Here is a 19,060-nt window from a genome sequence, read left to right as displayed (position 1 = left end):
CTGAAGTAAGTGATGATTAGTAATAGGTCACCATAAACTTTAATCTAATCCAATGACATTTTCTTGAATTAAAAGCTAAAAAAGAAAACTAGCCATAAAACAACATAATCTACAGCGCATGACTTGTATCACCATGGTGACTGGTGAACATTCCCCTATAGACATGCATGCAGAACCCCTTTTCCCAGCGTAGCAGCCTTGTAAAGTATGAATTGAGGGATAATTCCAGTTTGACTCCTGTATGAATAAGGTTTGTGAAAGCGACAGCAAACAGTGTTCCAGTGCATATCTTCCACGTAAATAAGCCTTTAAATCTGGAGCCATGTATGACATGACCTACCGTGAGTGGAGTCCTGAGCAGAGGGATAAAGGCTGTAAAGGGCCCATTATGATTCAGCAGCAGTGAGCAGCCTTTCTCTGAAATGCATGAAAATACAAGATAATGTAAGTAAATAATAAGTGCACATCACAGTTTTTAAAGCTTTGATTTTATAACACTTTCTGTACTAACTGTATTTTAAAGGGACAGTTTGGAATTTTGGACATAGAGACTCATTTCCTAGTGAGCCACAGTGTTGGAGATGTGTGGAGACACTTTTTAAAATATTCCATCCAGTCCTTGTATTTACAGAGGTCGCTGTTGCTAGGCTAGTGCATGTCAACGGCCGTAGTTAGCCTGACACTAAAAACAGTCTTACCCACTCCACAAAACACCCAAAGTAAATTTATTATTATGCCAGACTGTCAATGTGAATGTCTCTGTTGATAGAATAATGTCTGAAATAAAACTAACCTTGCATTTGAAGGATGTATGTCTGAGCAGCAGCGAGTTGTACTTCCTGATAGAAAACTTGGCAGAGGCGGACTGATATATAAGAAAATAGTCCCTCAACATGTGACGATTCATGTGATGTAAGGTTAGTTTTATTTCAAACATTATTCTATCAACACAGACATTTACATCGATAGTCTGGTGTAATAATAGATTTGCTTTAGAAATGGTGGAAATTAAGTCCTTTGACCAAAATTCCAGACTGTCCCTTTAAGTATGAGGATTAAAATGCTAAGCCATTAATTGTTGAGTTCAGAGTTCACTATTATTGATTAAATCCATAAAGGCAGCACTTAGATTTTCACCAAAGCTGCAAATTTCTCTCGTTTGCCAAAAATTCTAATTGTTGCGTAACACTTAAAAACACCCAATTTCCATCTAAAGCCCTCAAATCAAATAACTGTTCTTACACTGTGTTGGTGATGTGGTTGAATAAAGTATGTACGTTCTGTATTGTATTATGGATATAAATCTTATGTATGTTTAGTCAATTGCATGGAGATGTTTTTGAAATTTTCGTGTAAACTGACCAAACAGAGTAATGGTGGCGGTCAGATTTCCTTGATGATCTCCAGTTCGATCCAGTTCAAGAAGTTGCTCCATCAGGTTTCCATAACACCTCCACCCATCACTGATCTGCTCTGAACTGCACTCACACCTACAGGCAGAAGTCATAGTCACGAGTATGAATTATGAGAGATGAAAAAAATAATACGATTTTCAGAGCGTGCTTTTGATCACTTAAAGCTGTCAGACCACAAGCAGGGACTGTTTTTCTGCATCACAATTAACAATAAAAATTTGAATGGAAAACAGGAATTTGTGTTTGTAAATTTTACACCAAATTAAGAAATTTACAAAACAGGAATGCAACTGCACCATAAAGCACTATAAAAATGTCTTATGGAGATAATGTAAACATATGTAACTGTAAATAAGATATAAAAGCCATTTCTAAATTCCTGTTACCTAAATATTTTCAAATTTTATCATGAATACAATACAAAACACATTTATGGTATCATGCTGCATTTTATAAATAAATTATTGAAAGTCTCAATTTGGTTTCATTATACAGTGTTTATTACATAGTGATTTTTTTGTTTAGTTTTTTTGTAAAGTCTGAAACAGTCTAGTTAGTAATGTAATGTAATATGAATTCATTTCGGATTGATAATATGATCAACTGGAAATAAAAATAATGTAGTATGATGTTTAATGACATTGAACAAATAGACTGTGACCTGGCATGTCCGTCCAATCCGGTGCGACAGGAAGCAGAGGGGTGACAGGAGTCCTTTAAACAGGCTGACACCAGCTCACAGCCGAACTGAGCATTGCCCCCTACTGGCCTCATCCCTGACATGCACTGACACATGGCCTGAGGAGAACACACAAGCAGCAGGTTAATACTTATCATTACCTGGTCCCAGAAGGGTTGACCAGGTTTTGCATTCACCCTCTGTGTGTGTGTGTGTGTGTGTCTGTCCACCCGTGATAATTCTGTCATTTATAGTAGGGTGACCATATTTCTGTTTGTGAAACCCCAGACACCTTACCGGGGGTGAGAGGTGGGGCCTCAACATTGAGCTACTCTCACCTCGCAAACTGTGCACATGACCTCCCACTTATCCCGACCAGGACGGAAAACGGGGAATGTCTTGTACAAGTCGTTGTTAAATGTGTATTTGTGCTTCACGTGTTGCAGACTGACCGACTGTTTGTGTCTGCTCGCTCCTTCTGAGTTACAGAGAGCTACGAGAGCTGCTCAGTTTAATGGCCCAATGAAAGGTAATGAAAACCCAGACATTTCCATCACTTAAAAAAAAAACAAAAAAAAAAAAAAAACGGATGCTCAGGGCAAGGCTCAAAAAACTGACATGTCTGGGGAAAAACGGACGTCTGGTCACCCTGATTTATGGACTGATTGTCACCAAATTTGGTACGGGGTCAAGCCCCCGTACCAAGTGACAATCTGAGATCATTTGAGGTCACACGAGTCAAATGAAAGGTCACGCCGTTATAAAGGACAGGCAATTTCAGCCATTTCTGAACCATCTGCGGGCTAAAATACTCACCCAATCATTACACAAGTTGGCACACACATAACGGGGGTATGGGCTGGGCTCCTCATAAGCTGCTTCTGTGGTGATGAACTGCCCCCACTGATGCCTCATGGGGGACCAGGTTGCCATCTCTGATTGTGCTTGTTACGAATTGTGCTAATATGCTTAGTTATGTTTTGATGACACATCTACAGCCAATTGTCTGTCAGGAAAAGCATGAGGTTTGGAGCGCAGACTGGAAATGTGACGAGAAATGTGTTGTTGTTGTTTTTTTTTTGTGTGGTAAATGGTTTTTGTTCAGATATTAAAGTGATTTTTATTTACATTTAAAAAGACAAGTACAACTGAAGTAAAAATCATGATGGATCAATATGGCTATAATATATGTGATTTATTTATTTTTTTTGTCAAATGATGAGCCCTGTTTACATATTAAAATATTGCTTGACAATGTTGTGATTATTCTCACAAAAATGAACAGTTTAAACTTCTGCATCCATACACATTCACCAGACTGTTGTGATAAAAAAGCCTTGAGCATTACCAAGCACGACTGCAATAAAGTCACCAAAAAGAAATATGTTTTCCTGGTGTCCAAAAGTGTTTCAAGGGCCCGTATTACTCTATATTCTAATCTATAATATAATATATAATATAATGTTGTTTCCTCATCACAAACAGACCTGGAGTGGTGTTTTGTTTCATTCACACATGTTTAACACACAAATCAACTGCATATTTAGCTGTGTTCTTTTCTCAATCAGAAAACACTTTGTGATGTCATGATGGAATACAAAAAGTGCTCCACTGTGTTTTTAAACTCCATGCACCATCATTAGAGTCATTTGGATAATTGCAAGCCCTAAACTAAAGGTAAAAGGAGCTGTTAACTTGAAAACTACCACTTCATGACATCACAAGGTGGAACTGAGCGTTTTGAGCTTTGGACATGTGGACAGACTAATAATAAAGAGTTTGTCACAGTTCTGCCTTTTTGTTTGTTTTCCCTAGTCCAGCTCCGTTTCTTTGTCTATTCTGGTCCTCCTTTTGCTTTGCCTTCCTCCCTTTTCCTGCAGCTGCCTCTCATTCCTCAATCAGCCCAGGGTAGTTTATATATACTCCTCCTGCTCACTCAGGCTTTGCCAGATTGTTGACCTGTGTAGACATACATTCTAGCTCTCTGAAACCCTGATCTCTATTCAGTTGTTTACATTGTGTGCATTCTGCTTTATTACCTCTGCCAAGGAGGTTATGTTTTTGCTGGCGTTTGTCTGTTTGTTTGTTTGTTTGTTTGTTTTTTGTCTGTTAGCAACATAACTCAAAAAGTTATGGACCGATTTTGATGAAATTTTCAGGATTTGTTGGAAATGTGAAAAGGAAGAACTGATTTCATTTTGGAGGTGGTAAAAAAATTTTGTTTCTCAATATCTCAGTTAATTATTGACCAAACCCCATGAAATTTGACTCAGGGATGGACAATGGACAATGGGATCCTCTTTCATATTCCAAAGGCTGATCTGGATCTGATCCAGAAAGACTGATTTTATCGCAATTTCTATAAAAACTGGGGTTTTATTCCAGCAGTATTTTCCCAGTTTTTGGAAGAGATTTTAGTTCACATTAAATATATCATATATTCCTTTGTAGTTCCTTTTTAGTCTGATTTCCCATATTAAACATTACCTGTCAAAGGACACTTTCTGTTATTGAATTAAGCCTTTGTTTGCCTGAATGCTTGTGTTGCATTTGCGTCCAAGTGACCCGCGTGATAGAGTAACTCAAACGTGTGAAGAATGAACCAAAACACATCTCCAGGTCTGTTTTGATGAGGTAACAACATTATAACATGGCTTAAATCTCACAAGAGTCAATTTTGTGTAATCTAGGAGCTTTAAAATATATATGACATTAGTATCTCAGCTTCTCAGGACTGACCTTGTTGGCTCCGCTGAACACACACACAGTGGAGTTCACAGGGCACCCTCCATTGTTCTGGTTACAGGGGTTTTTGGGGACACAGACTCGACCATTTCCCTCGTAGTCTGATTTACAGGCACATGTGACCTTTGACCCCTGAGTTGAACACTCTGCGTTCACGTCACAGTCCCGGGCGGAGCACACAGCTGACAAAAAAGTTTATACATGCTTAAAGGTGCACTTGTAACTTTTCAGGTTATTTTGTTCTCTATAGTGATGATACTGCGTTGAGCGTGGTAACCTCAAATACTCACAGATCTGACCTGTAACTTTCTCCTGCTGTGGAACATTACAGGAAGAGCAATATCATCTCAAGGTCAGGAATCCTCTTATCAGTATGAAAATATCCCAACAACATCCATATTGTTCTCCACTATGGTATGACAATAGAAACCAGTCCCGTTTACGGACTGAACCAGGACTGAACCAGGACTGAACCAGGACTGAACCAGGACTGAACCAGGACTAAAACCAGGAAAACCAGGACTAAAACCAGGACTAAACCAGGACTAAAACCAGGACTAAAACAGGTCTAAACCAAGGCTTAAACCAGGACTTAAACCAGGACTTAAACCAGGACTAAAACCAGGACTAAAATCAGGACTTAAACCAGGACTAAACAATATGACACCTAACAGTAGTTTTAAAGAGCACGACAATATCAAGTAATCCAAAGTATTCAGATTACGTTACTCACTTTAAGTAACTTAATGGATTATGTTACAAACTACATTTTGGGGTATGTAATCTGTAATCTGTAGAAAAATACATTTTAAAAGTCACATTCCCAACACTGAATATAACATGGTCCACTTACTTGGACATCTTCCCTGGTTAGTTCTTCTGTGTCCGGGCAGACAGTCACAAACAGCTGAGTCTCCATCCCCTTTGCAGTAGGAGAACGGAGGGCAGGAGCGGCACCCGGAGCTCACTGCCCACCGGTGATACACAGAGAAAAAAATCAGGGTGAGGTGGGCATCTCATGTTAACAGTGTTGGGGAGTAACAGATTACATGTACCGGAGTTTCACAATCAGAGTACAAATTATGAGTAACTGTATTTAGTTACAGTTACTGTTTCAGTGAGTGGTAATTGGATTACAGTTACTTTGTTGAAATAAATGAATTACACAGTGGTATTTTCCCATTTTCCCATTTTGGGCTTTTTTTTTTTTTTTCAGTAATTTCACTCATTGCCAGAAACTAAAACCAGGTCTAAACTAGATCTAAACCAGGTCTAAACTAGGTCTAAACCAGGTCTAAACAAGGTCTAAACTAGGTCTAAACAGGTCTAAACTAGGTCTAAACCAGGTCTAAACCAGGTCTAAACCAGGTCTAAACAAGGTCTAAACCAGGATTTAACAGGACTAAATCATGCTGCGTTAACGTGTCTCCTCCTCTTCTATCAATAATATTTTTAATTTGGTTAAGTAAAGACTGGGCTTTTCATTTTCTTTTAACAGACAAAACATCTTATGTTTATGATATTCTAGTCTTTGCTTCTCTACAGAAAACCAAGTAATCCAAAGTATTCAGATTACGCTACTCACCTAAAGTAATTTAATGGATTATGTTACAAACTACATTTTGGGGTATGTAATCTGTAATCTGTAGGGGAATACATTATAAAAGTGACCTTCCCAACACTGCATGTTAAAATGCAGGTCATGTCAATACATTACAATTACTAGTCTAATTTTGTATATTTCTGAAACAACAACTGTGATGCTACATTTTTTTTCAATAGTCTCACACCTCTATATCTAGTAACATTTCTCCAACCATATCCCAATATTACACTCAACCCAACTGAACTTCACAGGCTGAAATGTTAAACTCAGAGAATCTGAAAACAGCCAACAACAAGAAATAAAATGTTTGATTATGTCAGGGTCCTTGTAACATACGTTGGTCGCAGCGTTTGCCGGTGTACGGAGGCTGACAGAAGCACTGCCCATCTCCCTCTGGGCCTTTGTTACAGACGCCGTGTTCACAGTCACATTCTGCAACACACAAAATGAAAACAGGAGGCAGAGCTGACGATTGAGAATAACTCCGACACAGAGACAGCTCATGTTTGAATGTTTTTTTTATTATTATTGCCTCTGTTGACCAAAAAAGGTCTGCTGTGCAGATAAAATTTATTTATTTATATGTTCATGATGACAATACTACTAGCATAAAGTATCATTTGTATTACTTTTTTGGAGGATGAGAGTATTTAGACCATGTTGGGCCACCATAGTTTGCGCTATTAATTATACTGCAGTCCTTGGTGTGATGGTGAAACTATGAAAATATTTACTGACACATGAAATGCCTTTAAAATTATGCTTTGAGTTTGTAATAAATAGCAAAAAATGAAAGGAAATGATGATGGTGAAAATAATATTAGTTTAAGTATAGGGACTAAAAATGTTTATTTAAAAATGGGAGAGGGTAAAAAAAAGAGGAAGAAAGGGAGAGAAAAGGAATTTCAATCATGAATTGGCTGTAATGTGTCAATGTAGGGGGGCCTAGTGGTGTGTTTATATTGCACTACCACATTACTTTTGTTTAATTTAGCCAAATTTGTGTCGGTGTGTGTGGTTGGGGGGAAATGGGGGCTTTTTTTGTTGTTTTATTAAGTTTATACTGAAAAGTGAAGCTACTTTCTGACAAGTCATATAGCAAGGCTTAATATATAACCTACCCAAAACACTTCAAAATTGTAGAGTTAATACCTTTGTCACAGTCCACTCCATAGGCGTTTGGGTTTTTGCATTCACTACAAGCAAAACCAGAGAATTTATCCTGAAACACACAAGCAATCAGTGAAACACAAGCTCAGGCTCAAACTGTCAGAATCATTAACAGGAGGATGAAGTAAACACTGACGTCGCAGACACATGTTCCATTCCCAGTCTCTCCATCAGAACAGGAGCCTCTGTAGTTACACGTTTTTCCAGCCCAACTTGGACATGCTGCAGGAAAAAAACAAATGGTAAAAACTGCAAAAGTTTCAGAGTAGAAAGTTGTAAGCATTGCTACAACCTAAATCTGATTTGTTAGTGAAAAAGCTGAGGCACTCAAAGGCTACGTTCAGACTGCAGGGCTTAATGCTCAATTCCGATTTTTTTGTGAAATCTGATGTTTTTGTGAGGTCATTCACATTTCCAATTAAATGCAACTTGTATGCGATCCCCTGTGTGAACGTTAAATGCATAGGTCGAATGAATGCGCTTTGGCCGTTCACATTGAAGTCACATGTCAAAAGATCAGATATGTATCGGTTTCAGGAGCACATATCCAAGTGTCCTGGGTCGCATTTGAAAAAATCAGATACAGGTCACATAGGGGCCAAAAAATTGGATTTATGTCACTTCAGGCTGCAGTCTGAACGCAGCCAAAAAGTACAAAACAACATATTGTATCTCTAGCATTTTTGTACTATGTATTTGTTGTTGTGAATTGTACTATTGATACTATTGTGAACATGAATTATATTTTAATATCTTGAAAGTAAAATCTGCTCAGCCTACATGTTCCATCATGCACCAGGTGACAGGTGTCAGTCTGCTTTGAACATGTGACCTACACCTATGACATCAATTAATAAATAATTGATTTTAACTTCATCTGCCACATGCTGTTAACAGCTTTTAATTCATCTGTACTTTCTGAGAGCCTTTTTCATCTTTGTATTTGAGACTGGTCCCGTTACCCAAGAGCACCAAAAGGACAATTTTGCAATCCAAGTAGCACTCCTGCCCCCGAAAGATTTGCACTGATTTGTTAGTAGTTCACAACAAGATAGTAATGCAAATTAAAAGGTTGTATGGAGGATTTTTTTTTGTTTCAAATTGTCAATGAAAGTTTAAAATACCAATACAGAGATGCAGCAGTTTGTAATTATGATGACCAAAAATAATAATAATAATAATAATAATAATGAAAATCTAGCAACTGTGGATGTAGTGAGGCCAGATAAATATCAGCCAATACACAACGAGGCTCCCTCATCTTCTATTGGCTGTTAGGTTGTCAATCAAACTCCCTATGTTTCTAGTGTAACTGAGTCGCCAGCGTACAGGGATTACGTGGTTTATGCAGCGGTTCTTAGAGGCTTTTTCAAACTGTAGCTTCCTCGCAGTTTGCACAAAGTCTGTTGTGATGGAGGACAAGAATCCACGACCAGTTCGCCGCAAAAGAAAGTCCATTTTTGAGGTCGCTTAAAGAAGAAGAGAAGGGGAAAAGGAGCAAAGACAAACTGAGGTGATTCTTGGAAATTCCTTCCAGCGATTGCGCGACTGAAGCAGACGAAGGGTCTAAAAACTGACGAGTCGGTCGCTAAATTATTTCTAGACAGGTCACTTCAACAGTAATTCTGAACGCACACTGGCTGTAAACAAGTGTGATTTCTAGAGTAAAGAGGCGGGAGGAGGTGTTTCTACTGAGGGAGCTGTGGAGGAGGAAGGTGGTGTCACACATGCACAACATTTGAAAAAGGACTGTCGCTGTATTTCACTTTCCTTAAAAAATCCTCTATACAACCTTTAATCATTTAAAAGTGAGAGTTACCTAGGAGAGTTACCCAGATACAGTTGTTTATTTTAGTAATTCTTTAAAACCTAATAATATAATACACACAATTATCCAGAACAGGCATGAAAATATAATATAACAATGGAAGAAGAATGATTCTTGAAAACTAAAGTTACAACCTAACAGCAAACGTTAACACACAAGGTTAACACATAACTAATGTTTTTCAAAGAGCAAATGTTAAAAATAAAACAAATAAATCAGAAAACATGGCATATATTAACATTCACACAGGTCTAGAAAAGTGCATGAAAGCAGAATAAAAATCATAAAAATATCACTGTCATGATGATTAAGATACCAGGAAAAAGAAAAAGAAAACAAAGCACTCTTAAGATCCCCCTACATAAAAAAAAAGTCAGAAAATGTGTGAAGTTATAATAACAATAAGTTAACTTACTTAAAATAGCCAAAGTAGCATAATAATAATAATTATTTAATATCACGACAAACAAATAAAAGTAACTACAGCAGCAGGATATACATTAAAATTAAGACGCACTTATTTAGCATTTTTTCCAAGTTTATGAATGTTTCAAAATAGAAATATATCTTATTTAGACAGTCTATGATCCTGACATACGTAAAATAAAACTCTACCTAATAAATGTATATATACATACTGTACCACACCTACACAGCATAGAGAGCAGTAGATATATTCAAATTAAAACACAACAAGTCAGTAAGTTTAGACCGGTTAAGACAGGATAGGACTTTGTTACGTTTACAATAAAATAACTTTATGTAGGCTACTAGTAGTGTGAAAGAAAAGAATATATAAAATAACAATTACCGGTAATGATTAAATAAAAATGTGTGGATTTATTTAAACATTTCTTACCAAGACAGAGAGGGCCCCAGAACTGAGGACAGCATTTGGACCTAAAGTAGCGGCGCCCACAAACTGTCCTGCAGCCAGATAACTCCAACTGACGGCCCCCAACAGATACCTGGTACCTGCAAAGACCAAGAGAAGACCAAGAGAAGACCTGGTTTAGTTCTGGTTTAGGCCTCCTCAGGTTCTTTGGTTGTGGTTTGGTTAGTTTACTGATTGTTCAAGTCCTTGGTTTCTGGCTAGTCCCAGACTAACCAACTCTATGCCTACTCAACTTTTTAAAACTTTTGATGTTTATTTTTGTATGTGTGAATAAATCTTCTTGTGTTTCCTTTGTCCTGGTTTTGTTTTGGCTCAGTAATGGCTCAGTTCTGGTTATAGTCCTGGTTTAGTTTTGGTTCAATAAGAGTTCAGTTCAGGTTTTAGTCCTGGTTCAGTGCTGGTTCAGATCTGGTTCAGTCTTGGTTTTAGTCCTAGTTTAGTCCTAGTTAAGCCCTGGTTCACTCTTGGTTCTGTCCTGCTTTAGTCTGGGTTCACTCCTGGTTTTATACTTGGTTCACTTCTGGTTCAGTGCTGGTTCTAGTCCTTGTTTTAGTTTTGTTTAGTCCTAGATCAGTCTTGTTTTAGTCCTGGTTCTGTCCTGGTTCAGTCTTGGATTTAGTCCTGACTTTAGTCCTGGTTCAGTCCTGGTTTTAATCCAGGTTTTAACCCTGGTTCAGTCAAGACTTTAAGTTCTAGTTCAGTTCTGGTTCAGTCCTGGTTTTAGTCCTAGATTACTCTTAGTTAAGCCCTGGTTCAGTCTTGGTTCGGTCCTGCTTTAGTCTGGGTTCACTCCTGGTTTTATACTTGGTTCACTTCTGGTTCAGTCCTGGTTCTTGTCCTGGTTTTAGTTTTGTTTAGATCAGTCTTGTTTTAGTCCTGGTTCAGTCCCGGTATTAGTCCAGGTTCAGTCTTGGATTTAGTCCTGACTTTAGTCCTGGTTCAGTCCTGGTTTTAGTCCTGGTTTTAACTCTGGTTCAGTTCTTGTTCAGTCCTGGTTTTAGTCAAGACTTTAAGTTCTAGTTCAGTTCTGGTTCAGTCCTGGTTTTAGTCCTAGTTTACTCTTAGTTCAGCCCTGCTTCAGTCCTGGTTTTAGTTTTGTTTAGTCCTAGATCAGTCCTGTTTTAGTCCTGGTTCTAGTCTTGATTTTAGTCCTAGTTCAGTCCTGGTTCAGTCCTGGTTTTAGTCTTGGTTTGGTCCTGGTTCTGTCCTAGTTCAGTCCTGGTTCGGTCCTGGTTCGGTCCTGGTTCGGTCCTGGTTCAGTCCTGGTTCAGTCCTGGTTCAGTCCTTGTTTTAGTCTTGGTTTAGCCCTGGTTTTAGTCCTGTATTTAGTCCTAGTTCAGCCCTGGTTCAGTCTTGGTTCGGTCCTGCTTTAGTCCAGGTTTATTCCTGTTTTCTTTACCCGGTTCAGTCCTGGTTTTAGTCCTGGTTCGGTCCTGGTTCAGTCCTTGTTTTAGTCCTGGTTTTGGTCTTGGTTTAGCCTTGGTTTTAGTCCTGTATTTAGTCCTGGTTCAGTCCTGGTTCGGTCCTGGTTCGGTCCTTACGTGCAGTTCTCTGTCCTGAGAGTGGATTGCCTGGGTGGGCATGTGTAGCGAGTGGCACAGGAACTACAGGGCCCATGGGTCTCAACCAGGTCCTCCGTCTGACAGAAGCCACGCCCTTTCTGTAAATACAAAAAAACAAAAAAAAACAAAAAAAAAACCCACAAAATTATTCTTGTATCATCATCTGGATTTGAACAAAGCTCTTACGATGTCAAACGTCTCGGTTCTGCTGGTGTACTCCTGCATGCACTCAGCCTGAACCTAGACCACCTTCCGTCCTGTTTTCCTTTATCAAAGTACGGTAAGTAATTCATCCTTAACATTTTGTCATGGTTTAGTTCTGCTTTAACCTGGCTTTCATTGCTATAATTGTGTCCTGGTTTGCCCTGTCCAGTTCTCCCATATGGAAAAGGTATAGACAAATCATACACCATTTTAACATGTTTTATCTGAATCCTAAAAGATTTGTATATGACAGTGAAAACACTTACAAGATCTTTGGTAAATATGTGCAGCATGAAACATACAAAACTTTGTAACCTGCAAGAGCTGAATATGACACTAATCCCACAAACAATGTCCTCACAAGTGTTGGAGAAAAGTCATTTTTACCACAGAATCATAGAAAAACATGTGAAATGATGATTGTTTCCTTAAACTCGATTGCTGTGTTGTGTGTGTATGAGAGTGAGAGAGAAAATTATCACAGTGTGTGTGTGTGTGTGTGTGTGTCTGTGTGTGTGTGTGTGTGTGTGTGTGTGTGTGTGTGTGTTGGGCAGCATGGGGGTAAACACAGTAATGCAAATATTGGATTACAACCTTAAAAAACATAAGACATTACCACTCTTCCACTGATATCACAGTTACGACGGAGTATAAGGGTCAGATAAAAAAAAATAAAATGCTGGCGCTACGAGAATAAAGTCGTAACATTTCGACATTAAAGTTGTAATATTACGAGAATAAAGTCATAATTTTATGAGGATAAAGTCGTAATTTTACGAGAACAAAGTAGTAATTTTATGAGAATTAAGTCGTAGTCAAAATAAAGTCATAATATTACGAGAATATACGTTATATACTCGGAAAGTATGAATGAATAGGCTGCTGTGCTATGGAGAATTTGGAGCATTTTGTTAAATGACGTGAAAAGTAAAGGAACGGAGAAGTTGGAAACGTAAGTAAAAGTAATTTATTGTTTTATCATTATTCGTTTCACAATGTAGTTCTTCTTCACTTGCCGCTTGATTGGTCCCGTCTGAAAATTGAGTCCCGCGGTCACTTCCGTTGTGGCTTTTTAATGTGTTGTGGCTTTTTAATGTGTTGTGTTTTTTTAATGTGTTGTGTCATTTGCGTTTGTGTTGTCGCGTTTGTATTTGTTGCGGCGTTTGCATTGAAATAGAGTCCCGCTGTCACTTCTGTTGTGGCTTTTTGTTGTGTTGTCACATTTGTATTTGTTGCGGCGTTTGCGTTTGTTGTGACCCCTCTCGGCTTCTGTAAACATGGCTTAAAGCTCACAAGAGTCAATTAAAAATGCACTATAACTTTTCTGAGGAAGGATTAGCACCATCTTGTCTCCACAGTGACAATAAAACTTTGTCTGAAAGTTCCCCAATATGGAATTAAATTCATCGATCTTGCATTTATTCAGTTACAGGTGTGTTTATTGCTGAAATAAATATTGTACACATGCATTACTACTGGATGTAACGATATCCAAATCTCACGGTACCTACGTACACACGGTATTTATTGCATTATTTTGGGGAGGCTAATGTAATTGTAGATGTAGGTAATTGTTTTGCTTTTAAAATACCTTGACAAGATTTTGGTGTGAATTATTTCCACCATAATCCCAAGAATTCAAGTAAAAAACATATTTCTTCATGTTGTCTGCACTGAAATGAATCATGGGATATGTAGTTCCCGATGTTTATAAGCTGTTACTACTATAAAACCATGTATTTAAGCGAAGGAACTTGTAATTCAATATACTGTGAGAGCCCACGATATTATTGTGAGAATTTTGACGATACAATATCACGATATTTTGGTTATTGTTACATCCCAAATAGACAGAGTTGCTGCTCCACAGATTTCGCTATTTTGTCTCTTGCTATTTTTACTACATATTTAGATTTTTTAAATATGTTTTCTCTTCGTTATTAGAATATTTTGTGATGTTTGAGCCACTGTGTCCAACTAATTTCCCTTGTGGAAAAATAAAGTTTCTTTAAGTCTATGGTCAGTGTTGAGGAGTAACAGATTACATGTACCGGCGTTATGTAATCGTAATCAGAGTACAAATTATGAGTAACTGTATTACAGTTACTTTGTTGAAATAAATGGATTACACCGCGGTATTTTCCTGTTTTCACAATTGGGGCTATTCCCCTTTTCTTTTTTTCTTTTTTTTTTTTGTCTTGGCAATTCCACACATTACCGGACACTAAACCAGGTCTAAACCAGGTCTAAACCAGGACTAAAACCAGGTCTAAAACCAGGTCTAAACCAGGTCTAAAACCAGGTCTAAACCAGGACTAAAACCAGGACTAAACCAGGTCTAAAATCAGGTCTAAAACCAGGTCTAAACCAGGACTAAAACCAGGACTAAACCAGGATTAAACCAGGAATAAACCAGGATTAAACCAGGACTAAACCAGGTCTAAAACAGGATTTAACAGGACTAAACCAGGACTAAACCAGGTCTAAAACAGGATTTAACAGGACTAAACCAGGACTAAACCAGGTCTAAAACAGGATTTAACAGGACTAAACCAGGTCTAAAACAGGATTTAACAGGACTAAACCAGGACTAAACCAGGTCTAAAACAGGATTTAACAGGACTAAACCAGGTCTAAAACAGGATTTAACAGGACTAAACCAGGACTAAACCAGGTCTAAAACAGGATTTAACAGGACTAAACCAGGACTAAACCAGGTCTAAAACAGGATTTAACAGGACTAAACCAGGACTAAACCAGGTCTAAAACAGGATTTAACAGGACTAAACCAGGACTAAACCAGGTCTAAAACAGGATTTAACAGGACTAAACCAGGTCTAAAACAGGATTTAACAGGACTAAACCAGGACTAAACCAGGTCTAAAACAGGATTTAACAGGACTAAACCATGCTGTGTGGACCATGTTTCCTCGTCTTCTATCAATAATATTTTTAATACGGTTGAGTAAAGACTCGGCCTTTTCATTTTCTTTTAACAGACAAAACTTCTTATGTGAAGATTTCCGAGTCTTTGCTTCTCTACAGCAAATCAAGTAATCCAAAGTATTCAGATTACGTTACTCACTTTAAATAACTTAATGAATTACGTTACAAACTACATTTTGAGGCATGTAATCTGTAATCTGTAGGGGAATACATTTTAAAAGGAACCTTCCCAACACTGTATAAGGTTAATGCCATACTGTGGATAATTCCAGTCAACATATTAACATCTGCATGGAGGCAAGTTGCGTACCCTGCTTCAGAAATGTTACAAATTATTATAAGTTAAAGGTGCATTATGTATGGGCATCCGATCAAAGTAAAGTCTTACCTTCGTCTCTGGTTCTGATTGGACGGCAGCCGCAATAACCAAAAGCAAGAATAACTTCATCCTCTGTAAGAACCAGCAGAGTGAGCAGAAAAATACGTAGACAGTCCAAACTTTCTTTAGCTTCTCCGTACAAATTGCAAAGTTTAAAATAAGAAATATGGCACGCTATTATACTAAAATGTACAAATGTTCAGCATAAATTACACGAAAATTGTAATTGTATTTAGTTGCTATAAATTAATACAAAGAACAATTATTTGAAGTAAGAGCCACAAGAGTCACTTTTCAGGACGGTTAGTGAAGGTTAGTGATGAAAATGAAGAAGTCATTTTAAGACAGAAATTATAAGGTGGTTTTCTGAAGAACTATAAAGAAGAACTAAACGTGCTTACAGTTGAATAATAAAAAAAAAAGCAGGGTAAAATTCAAGTCCGTCTTTAAAACTTGTCCATTCTTGCGTAATATCCACAAACATTACAACATTGGTTAAAATGAGTAAGAGTCGAAAATGTCAAATACATGCAGACAAAAAAAAAATCAATGTGGGCCTAAAAGTCACATTTAGACGAAGTGAAATCTCGTCCAAGCCTGAAGTCCAGAGACTGAACCAGGATCCGGGAGTCCGCAGCAGCAGGAAGCCTTCACCACGTCATATTTTTCCTGTTTTTGAAGAATAAAAGTCACAGTGAGGACAAGTCAGGACTACCCCGGGACTGAACCAGGACTAAACCAGGTCTAAACCAGGATTAAAGCAGGGCTAGTTGTGGTCCACTTCCACCGATGCAGCTCCCAAAGCTTCTCTCTAGACTTCCTTCCTCATTCACTTCCTTTTCCCTTCATTTCTGAAATAACTGTTCAATCAGGACGAAACGAGAGTTAAAGCTGATCTAGATCTGACTGAAACACACTTATCCTAAACCCACTCACATAGAGGGGTTTAGATGAGCACAACTGAGTTCAATTTGACTAAAGTTACACTGAATTATATTAAACATCTACATTATGAATTTAATAATTTCAAGTATAATGTGTTTTATAAATAGGAGCTTTTTCTATGAGTAAAACATGTCAGCATATTTGTTATAAAACTGTATACTTTGGTAGTCAAAAGTTTGATCTCACCCTCTCATGTAGTGTTGCCTTTCTTATTTGTTTAGGTCTCATACACACAAAAGACATCAAAAATATGATGCAAGATATATGGAATATATAGTAAATATACATTTTTACATTCTAAATCTAAAACAAGTTCAAGATACTTTCAGTGAGAATCTAAAGCGCAAATAATCCTGGAAATAAAGGAGAAAAATGAATGGAAACTGCCCAAGCTTTTAGTGTAGTAGTGTAGTATGTACCAAGTGTTCACTTTACAAGTCAAAACATCGACCTGTGAAGCATTAAAAAAGCCAGTTCATTAGTTTAAACTTGTCTTATTCAGTGTTGGGAAGGTGACTTTTAAAATGTAATCCCCTACAGATTACAGATTACATACCCCAAAATGTAGTTTGTAATGTAATCCATTAAATTACTTAAAGTGAGTAATGTAATCTGAATACTTTGGATTATTTGATTTGCTGTAGAGAAGCAAAGACGAGGAAATCTTCACATAAGATGTTTTATCTACTAAAAGACAATGAAAAGGCCGAGTCTTTACTCAACCAAATAAAAAATATTATTGATAGAAGACGAGGAGACACGGTCCGCACAGCATGATTTAGTCCTGTTAAATCCTGTTTTAGACCTGGTTTAGACCTGGTTTGGATCTGGTTTAGACCTGGTTTTAATCCTGGCTCAGTTCTGGTTTAGTCCTGGTTTAGACCTGGTTTAGACTTGATTTAGACCTGGTTTGGATCTGGTTTAGACCTAGTTTGGACCTGGTTTAGTCCTGGTTTAGACCTGGTTTAGACCTGGTTTAGTCCTGGTTTTAGTCCTGGTTTTAGACCTGGTTTGGACCTGGTTTAGTCCTGGTTTAGACCTGGTTTAGACCTGGTTTAGTCCTGGTTTTAGTCCTGGTTTAGTCCTGGTTTAGACCTGGTTTGGACCTGGTTTAGTCCTGGTTTAGACCTGGTTTAGACCTGGTTTTAGTCCTGGTTTAGTGTCCGGCAATGAGTGGATTTACTGAGAAAAAAACAGGAAAATACCGCTGTGTAATTCATTTATTTCAAAAAAGTAACTGTAATCCAATTACCACTCATTGAAACAGTAACTGTAACCGAATACACTTACTCATAATTTGTACTCTGATTACGTAACTCCAGTACATGTAATCTGTTACTCCCCAACACTGGTCTTATATTTAAATCAATGTTCACAGTGCCAAACAGTTACTAGGATAAACTCAGTCACTGTCACTTCACAAACAGAAGCTCTTTCCTAGCGTCATGTTGTAGAAGTGGCCAGTGTTGGGGAGTAACAGATTACATGTACCAGAGTTAAGTAATCAGAGTACAAATTATGAGTAACTGTATTCAGTTACAGTTACTGTTTCAGTGAGTGGTAATCGGATTACAGTTACTTTGTTGAAATAAATGGATTACATGGCGGTATTTTCCTGTTTTCACATTTTGGGCTATATCCCCTAAACCAGGACTAAAACCAGGACTAAACTAGGACTAAAACCAGGACTAAACCAGGTCTAAAAGCAGGACTAAAAGCAGGACTAAACTAGAACTAAACCAGGACTAAAACCAGGACTAAACCAGAACTAAACCAGGACTAAACCAGGATTAAACCAGGGCTAAACAATATGTCACCTAACAGTTGGATGGACATATTTAAGGCATCAGTGATTTCATATAAAAATAATTTCTCTATCAATAACATTTTTAATCTGGTTAAATAAAGACTGGGCTTTTGATTGTCTTTTAGCAGACAAAACATCTCATGTTAAGATCCTCGTCTTTGCTTCTCTACAGCAAACAAAAGCCTCTGCATGGAGACTTGGGCTCAACAGCCAGTGTGAAGAGAACAAAAAAGATGTGGTTGGTACATTCATGTAGTTTTAAAGAGCATGACAAGATCAGGTAATCCAAAGCATACAGATTATGTTACTCACTTTAAGTAATTTAATGGATTACATTACAAACTACATTTTGGGGTATGTAATCTGTAATCTGTAGGGGGATACATTTTAAAAGTCACCTTCCCAACACTGGAAGTGGATCTGAAGATGAAAAATAAACATTGCAGCTTTAGAGGTATAAACTAAAGAAAGCAACATTTTCTGTAGTCAGTTAGACTGGAGGAGGTACGTAATGCGACAACACTGAACCAGAACTAAACTTGAATGGGGTTCTAGTTCTGATCAGCTGTCTGACACTTCCTGTTTGATGAGTGAAGATCAGAGGTCAGGTTTAAGAACAATGAAAGGAAAACGATAAAACACAGAAAACGCTGCATCAGGCAGGCAGAGCATTTAGGGGCTGACAGGAACATGGGAAATGAGAGAGACACACTTTGCCTTTGGCTCAGTGGTTTGAGTGTTGACCCACAAGTCAGAAGGTTGGTAGTTCTACTCCAATTTTGGATCAGATGGTCATTGTGTCTTGACTGGTGTGTAAAATGGTAATTGGCAATCTCGCCTCCATCGTCTTCCCTCTAAGCTCTGTCTTCTGTTAAGATC

The 19,060-nt window shown here is 37.9% G+C and overlaps 1 protein-coding gene across 1 annotated transcript in view; it reads right to left on the bottom strand.

The window, feature by feature from the left end:
- stab1 (stabilin 1) overlaps nt 1-16,223 on the bottom strand; it is a 69,448-nt gene extending 53,225 nt beyond the window's left edge. Inside the window, 12 exon segments of the mRNA XM_020931654.2 lie at nt 341-417; nt 1,363-1,490; nt 2,077-2,213; nt 4,834-5,021; nt 5,693-5,806; nt 6,782-6,877; nt 7,598-7,667; nt 7,752-7,837; nt 10,303-10,418; nt 11,880-11,998; nt 15,439-15,501; nt 15,831-16,223. Of these exon segments, the coding sequence (XP_020787313.2) occupies nt 341-417; nt 1,363-1,490; nt 2,077-2,213; nt 4,834-5,021; nt 5,693-5,806; nt 6,782-6,877; nt 7,598-7,667; nt 7,752-7,837; nt 10,303-10,418; nt 11,880-11,998; nt 15,439-15,498 (1,191 nt within the window). The 5' untranslated portion in view covers nt 15,499-15,501; nt 15,831-16,223.
- Between the last annotated feature and the right edge of the window lie 2,837 nt (nt 16,224-19,060).

This window comes from Boleophthalmus pectinirostris, unplaced genomic scaffold, assembly GCF_026225935.1.
Source record: "Boleophthalmus pectinirostris isolate CB_2022bp ecotype Guang Dong unplaced genomic scaffold, ASM2622593v1 HiC_scaffold_23, whole genome shotgun sequence".
NCBI classification, from domain to species: domain Eukaryota; kingdom Metazoa; phylum Chordata; class Actinopteri; order Gobiiformes; family Gobiidae; genus Boleophthalmus; species Boleophthalmus pectinirostris.
Note: the sequence above shows the minus strand (reverse complement) of the source record. Positions and strands in the feature narration are given on the sequence as shown.